Source organism: Drosophila pseudoobscura, chromosome 2 (genome assembly GCF_009870125.1).
Source record: "Drosophila pseudoobscura strain MV-25-SWS-2005 chromosome 2, UCI_Dpse_MV25, whole genome shotgun sequence".
Taxonomy (NCBI): domain Eukaryota; kingdom Metazoa; phylum Arthropoda; class Insecta; order Diptera; family Drosophilidae; genus Drosophila; species Drosophila pseudoobscura.
In genome coordinates, this window is record NC_046679.1 from 3,805,094 (window position 1) to 3,811,484 (window position 6,391).

General features: G+C 46.1%; 2 protein-coding genes across 3 annotated transcripts; one reads left to right on the forward strand and one right to left on the reverse strand.

Moving 5' to 3' along the window:
• Positions 1–1,575: 1,575 nt before the first annotated feature.
• On the reverse strand, positions 1,576–2,414 carry LOC6896839 (uncharacterized). The gene is made up of 3 exons (XM_033385974.1): positions 2,072–2,414; positions 1,835–2,008; positions 1,576–1,774 (listed from the first exon to the last, which is right to left on the reverse strand). The coding sequence occupies exons 1-3, from the start codon at positions 2,339–2,341 to the stop codon at positions 1,601–1,603; spliced, it is 618 nt and encodes a 205-aa protein (XP_033241865.1). The 5' UTR covers positions 2,342–2,414; the 3' UTR covers positions 1,576–1,600.
• A 1,641-nt stretch (positions 2,415–4,055) lies between these two features.
• On the forward strand, positions 4,056–6,132 carry LOC6896840 (transcription initiation factor TFIID subunit 5-like). Of its 2 annotated transcripts, none has more exons than XM_015183365.2 (2): positions 4,056–4,213; positions 4,269–6,132. In XM_015183365.2, exons 1-2 carry the CDS (start codon positions 4,145–4,147, stop codon positions 5,973–5,975), a joined length of 1,776 nt encoding a protein of 591 aa, XP_015038851.2. In that variant the 5' UTR covers positions 4,056–4,144; the 3' UTR covers positions 5,976–6,132. The 2 variants fall into 2 exon arrangements, with proteins under 2 accessions (XP_015038851.2, XP_002137043.2); XM_002137007.3 differs by having other exon boundaries at positions 4,060–4,213; positions 4,266–6,132.
• The last annotated feature ends 259 nt before the right edge of the window (positions 6,133–6,391 follow it).

Here is a 6,391-nt window from a genome sequence, read left to right on the forward strand (position 1 = left end):
TACGGATAAAATGGTAAAATTACTCATGATAATGCTGGAACTTTGCCCCAAACATGTCGGAGCTGGGCGATGCATTTGTGTCATGCATCGAATCCCATTAGGATCCATCAAAATAAATCAATGTCGAATCAAAACAAAGTGATTTACCAGGTTGCAGGTCAATTTCCGGTGGCCCCGCTCGGGTCAGTGAAAGCGTTTGCATGTCTTGCGCAAATTGCAGCAGAGAGAGAGAGAGACAGAGACAATGCCGCTGATAGAGAAATAAAGGCAAATCTAAATATTTATATCATTTACAATAGGCTGGTTAATCGAATATATTTTAAGTGGCAGTCAATTGGTATGCAAATGGGCAACAAAAAAAAAGTTCGATCAGAGACCGACTCTCCTGGCCAAAACAGACGCCCTGTCGCTCTTTCACTCTGGGGACAGGGCGCTGCTGCTGCTGGGTTACCTCATCGGAGAGGCCGTTGTTAAATTGCAACAATTACGGGCGGCACGGCACGGATGTCAGCGAAGTCTGAGGTGGTTTTGGTGGTGGTGGCTGTGGCTGTGTCAGTGTCTGTGGCAGCGGCAGCGGCGTGTCTGCGGTGTAAATGAAAATCAATGAAGCGGCTAACGAACGAGGAGGGAATGGAACGATAGCGACAACTACGAATGTTTGCTCAAAGAAATGACTGCTAAAAGTGGCGCATAAAAAGAAAGTTTGAAGCACATTTTTTTCACCTTCGCTTTGATCGTGTTTCGTTGGCGGTTTTTGAATTCGATGTTTGATTTGTTTCCAGAGCAGCCCCAGACCCAGACCGGGCTGGACAAAATGGAAATACTCGTACTGCATTCGAAAAGTACCATAGACGCGATGTATCAGAAAACCGGTAGCGACCACTGGCTGCTGACTGCTGACTGCTGCCTGGCCAGGCGGCTGCCTTTCGCGCCAACACCAAGCAAATAGCCGAAATTACCAAACCAAAAACCAAACGATCGAATGCGCCAAAGAATTTGTGTCACGAGCTTGCACAACGGCCGCCCGAGAGTCGACTCTCGAGCTGTCTCGCCTCGCCTCGCTCCTATGCAACCAGCCGCGCTGCACACACGGCGTATGCGCAACGAGTCAACGAAGGCGAAGGCAAGCCAATACCGCAAAGGCGAAGAAGTAAAACTGCAATTTGCAAATGTTACGTAAGGCTACGCTGCGGCCGAGCCGGCCGAGAGACAACCTGGCTTAAAGCCGACTTGACGGAAGTCGCAGGAAAATGGTTCGTTCCATCTCCCGCTCGAGTGGAAAAATGGTTGCCGAGAGCATAAAATTAGTTGAATAAATTTGCCATGGCCGGGAAAAATAAAATGCGTGTAGATGGCCCAAATGGGCAGAGCAGACAGGGTATGTAGAGTAAGCCAATAAGTAAATTGCAATAGGTTTAATGATGGTGGAAGTTGGTTGGTTGTCGGTCGGAAGTGCAAATATGTAAAGCGATGGCTGATTTACTGCCACTTCAAAGGCGATACCATATTATTTTTTTTATTTTTTGTAACAGCGCTAATGTGTTGATTAAGTGTAAAGAAATTATGATTCAATTGTTGAAGTTTTTTAAATAATTGTAGTTTATTTAACCTTTTTGAATTCTCCTCTGACCTCGAAACAGAAACTGGTTGGTCGCCTAACGCCCAACGCACTGTATGCCTCGATCGTGTATATGGCTTTATAAAGTCCAGAAAAAACGGCGCTGCCAATGTTCAACACCAGATGCAATTTATATTCCTCCATAAGTAGCTTTGTCTGTAATTTATAAGCGGATTAGCGGCGGTTACGGTTTTAGGGCGACAGGAATATATATACACCACGCATGAAGCAACGGCTTTCCACATCCTTCTTATTGATCACGTAGTTTGTCCAATAGGTGTACCAGTAATAGTTCTTGTCGTACATGACCTTGCAGAAGTCCTTGACGGTGATGATGTATATGGTGGGCAGCCAATTACCACGATCATAGTGGAACAATGCGATTTGGAACTGGAATCATAGGTATTGTATTGCTGTAGGATCACCGCGCTATTGGATCAACGGATAAGTTACCGAGACCAGGTCCGTCGGATCCATGTCCCATTTTGAAGTAATGTTTCCTCCAATGGTTATAACATCATAATTAATGGTCGCCTTGAACTCTGAAAAATCGAACAGTCCATCCGAACCAAATACCCCAGGTGATTGGTTTGAGCACGAAGTGAATATTTTCTCATCTTCGATCAAGAACTCATATTTTACTCCTTTCACTTCGAGTATGAGGATCAGGACTAACAGGATGCTGATAAATCGGGGGCTGGGCTGAAACTCGCTTTTGCACATTTTAATTACGATTCGCGATCACTAAAATAATTTTATTAAGCGTCGCAGCGCTGGATTCAGCATTTTATAGTCCATGTGTCCATGTCCAATGCCATGTGGTACTAATTATGGGTTTTAAACAAAACACACCCAATTAGATTTTTAATAATACCCTTTACAGAATACTGCAGATGGGAATGTTCTAGTAAAGAATATATATATATATATTAAGTACTGCTCATTGGCCGCCTGTCCAGTTGACCATAGAAGTCTGGCCTGGCCTCCAGGCTCTGGCACAAGCCAGATGAAGTTTTTTTTTTTATATATTAGATGCTGGAATGGATGTATACTTCCCTCTCACATTAGTACGTATGTCCCTCCCTATAGGGTACAGGGCGCTGGACAACTGTCGACAAGCGCCACAGGGCTGGGCTGTCACTGGATGAGTCCAGCAGCGGTGCGTTTGGTGGGATCTCCGACATAGACCTGGGACCAGCACCACTTAAATATTGGTAAAAAAAAAGTTGAATGAAATAAAAAAGAGGGTGGTACAAAATGAAAACAAAAAAAAACGGCGTCTGACTCTTGACCGCGGGCGCAATTTTTGTTTTCCATTTGGGGGGCAACAAAAGCGCGACAACGAAAATGAGCAAAACTTTTTTCGGCAGGGAATGCAGTGGGGAATTCCAGTGCACCGTACTTCGTACACCTATTGGTACGGGCTCGAGCACTTAGGTCTTTTATGGCGTATTTTGTCAACACCGCCCACCGACAACCGTCTAATGGCTGCCAACTCTCTATTTCTATCTCTCTCCAGTTACGTGTTCATCGTATAACGCCACGCCTACTTGCTTCCGGCTCATCGTCCAGCTTTAGTTGCATCTCCTCCTGCAAGAAGCACCGCCGCAGTCATTGCCAACGACTCTACTAATGCGGCACATAGTTTGAAGCCAAATGCCAGAGAAGGATGAAATCACTAAGCAACCAACATGTGGAGGCATCAAATCGTCTAAGAACTGCCAACATTTCTGCTGGATCTGTGGCTGACAACAAACTGAATGCCGGTGGCAGTGCCGTATGGTTCAAGGCGCGCTCTCTTGGCTGCATCATAACACATTTGGATAAGAATCTAGGGTGCTACGACTTCCTGCTCTTCTACCTGGACTTCCTGCAGATAGAGCTCTTCGGAGTGATCTATGTGATGCGCGATGTCCTTTCCCCGTGCATGCCTGGCACTTCCATAGCGAGCGTGCAACTACTCGCTGCTGAATATCGAGAACGGCATGATTATCCTCAGGTGATGGTTTCCTTCGATTTGACACTTTATTGAGCTTTATAGACTCTCTGATTTCGGTTAGGGTTGTGGGCGTGGGCAGAGGGACATGCTGCTTATCTTCCCGCCACTGTTTAAATTATACATATGAGCAACATCTTCGGCGGATGGCCACCACTCATGCAAGGAACGAGTTCATGAGTCGATTGTGTGCCATTGAGATGTTTGAGGCTGAACGTGAACTTGGCTGCGCTTGCGCGGTTTTCGAAGATTTTGCGACACTAGTCGCATATCGCAAAAAACTGATGCCAGCAGAGGGAAAAAAATTTGCAATTTCATTCTTTGCAGCATTTCTTTAAAATTGTATTAAATGATAATAATCCATTTGTATTATAAAATTCCTTAAATTAAATTTAATGAATAACAGTGCTAATTGGCAAACATCGAATGCAAATTCGATTACTATCGACATAGCAGCCCTGCACGAATATCAGAAAGCGTGCTTGCATTTAAAGAAAAATTTAACAACAATTGAAAACCAAGCAATTAAAATGAAAAATTCAAAAGTGAAACGCCCATCCAGTGAAAAAATAGGTGGTAAAGGAAAGATCAATCCAGAAGTAAGTTTCTAACGCTTAATATACATAGATGTATAATTAAACCTTTTTTAAGCAGAACCGCGACCAGGTTTCTGTGTTTTCGTCGGAGTTCTTCCAAGTTCTCCATGATATAAAGAACGCTGTAGAACTATCAGTGAAGGCAACCGTAGAAAAAGAATCAAGCAATGGCTTCGCAGGCAATAGTGATGCTGGTACTTCCATGGAGCGGATTGAAGTGTACAAACGTGGCAAAGATTTCTATGAGGGCAATGCCATCGTCATTCGCCCAGCAGGCGAACTCTTATACTTTGCCGGCATTAAGGACGAAGAGATTCTTCTTGAATATGAAGAGGCCTTCCTTTGCACCCAGAAGATCGTCGACGCTGTTCCCAGCTACCATAAATATGAAATATTCCTGATGCTCTATCCCATGATGACCTTTGCGTACCTGCAAATGGTTATGGGAGAAAAATTGGAGAGGGCCACGTCCTTCTTGAAGGAGGCTGCCACGTACTTGGACGAGTCGTACAGTCGGCGCATCGACAAGCTCAAGCTGATTCGCAAGCCGGATGACCTGCCGGGAAGGGCCCTGGAGCTGCTCGCTGGTGCGGACACTGTGGAGGTCGCTATGGTCCGTCCGACCTATCTTCTGTACATAAATTGCGTGACAGACTGGACGCGTGGGCAGCAGGAGAAGCTGCTACGCCATTTCGCCATTCGCAGCTACAATGATGAGGACCCGGTCCAGGAGTCGACCTTGCCTGGGCTGCCTCAGCTTGAGCCACTTGTCAACAGTTCGGTTGACTTGCCGCACTGTCTTCCACTGGATCAAGACAATCGGCCCATGATCTTCAACTTCGCAGCCGGCGGCGGCGATGCGAAAGTTCTCTGTTGCACACCATCGGGGGACCTGTCAATGGTGGCAATTGGCTTGAGCAACAACAATATCCGTGTCACTATAGGCTTGGACAAGATTAGTCCGGACTCCAATTGCCGCAGGGACGAGAAAACACTCAGCGGCCACAAGGAGCCAGTCTTGTCCCTCGCCTTTGCTCCCCAGAACCGCTTCCTGCTCAGCAGCTCGCGGGACTTCACGATGCGTCTGTGGTGCGTGATCTCCTGGACCTGTGCCACCGTCTATTCAAACCATCTTTGCACCTTCGTGGCGTTTGCCCCGCGGGGCTTCATCTTTGCCGGCACCTCGGACGACGGCATTGTACGACTCTGGGGTAGCAGCACGAAGAAGCCCTTTCTCCAGCTCGCCGGTCATCTGGCAGACATGGAGGTGTGTCTGTTCCATTCCAACAGCCGGTACCTGGTCACAGGCTCCGCCGACTGCACGGTGAGAATGTGGGACATTAAAAAGGGCCTTCAAGTGCGTCTCTTCCGTGGCCACAAGTACAACATCACTGCTCTGGCGTTCTCAAAGTGCGGCCGTTACCTGATCTCCGGGGGCCACGATTGCCTCATAATTGTGTGGGACACGGACAGCGGACGGATGGTCCGCACCCTGAAATATCACACGTCCGTCATTAATTCGATTGCTGTAAACGTGGAGAACAATATTCTGGCGGTGGGTGACGATACCGATTTGAGCTTCTGGGACCTTCAGCTCCTCGTGAAAATCTACAACCCCAACCCCGGCGATAAGGAGTCATCTGCAAAGCCGAGCAACAAGAAGCTGCTTTACCGCTTATTTAACAATTTTAAAGGATCGCTGCGCTGTCTTCGCTTTGTTTGTCGTAATTCCATATTGGCCATCTGTTCACTCCCAACGGAGTAGGACGAGAAGGCCAAGAAGAACGCTGAAGATGGTGTCGTCACCGAGGAAATCGATAAGAAAAGGTTTGGTTAAATGCCAAGTAAGATGGTTGTGTCGACACTTTAACTCTATCCTTAAAATCGATGTTAAACATTAAAATTAACCTATTTACCCATAACTCTTCTACCATAAGTTTTTTTCTTGTGGGCAACTGAAGGTCGGGTGTCGGCTATAATGTATATTGTGTATAAAAACATTAGCCAGCAAAATTTAAAAGAATTTCTGTTAAAAAAACAGATATACAAAAATTTCCCTAATTTTAAAAACTAAGTTCGCGCCCATGTACATATAGTTGTCTCACATGGTTAATGTTGCCTATTCACTTGCACTCACAGTATATATAGTGTATTCGCTCACACTCTACATATCTAAAGACT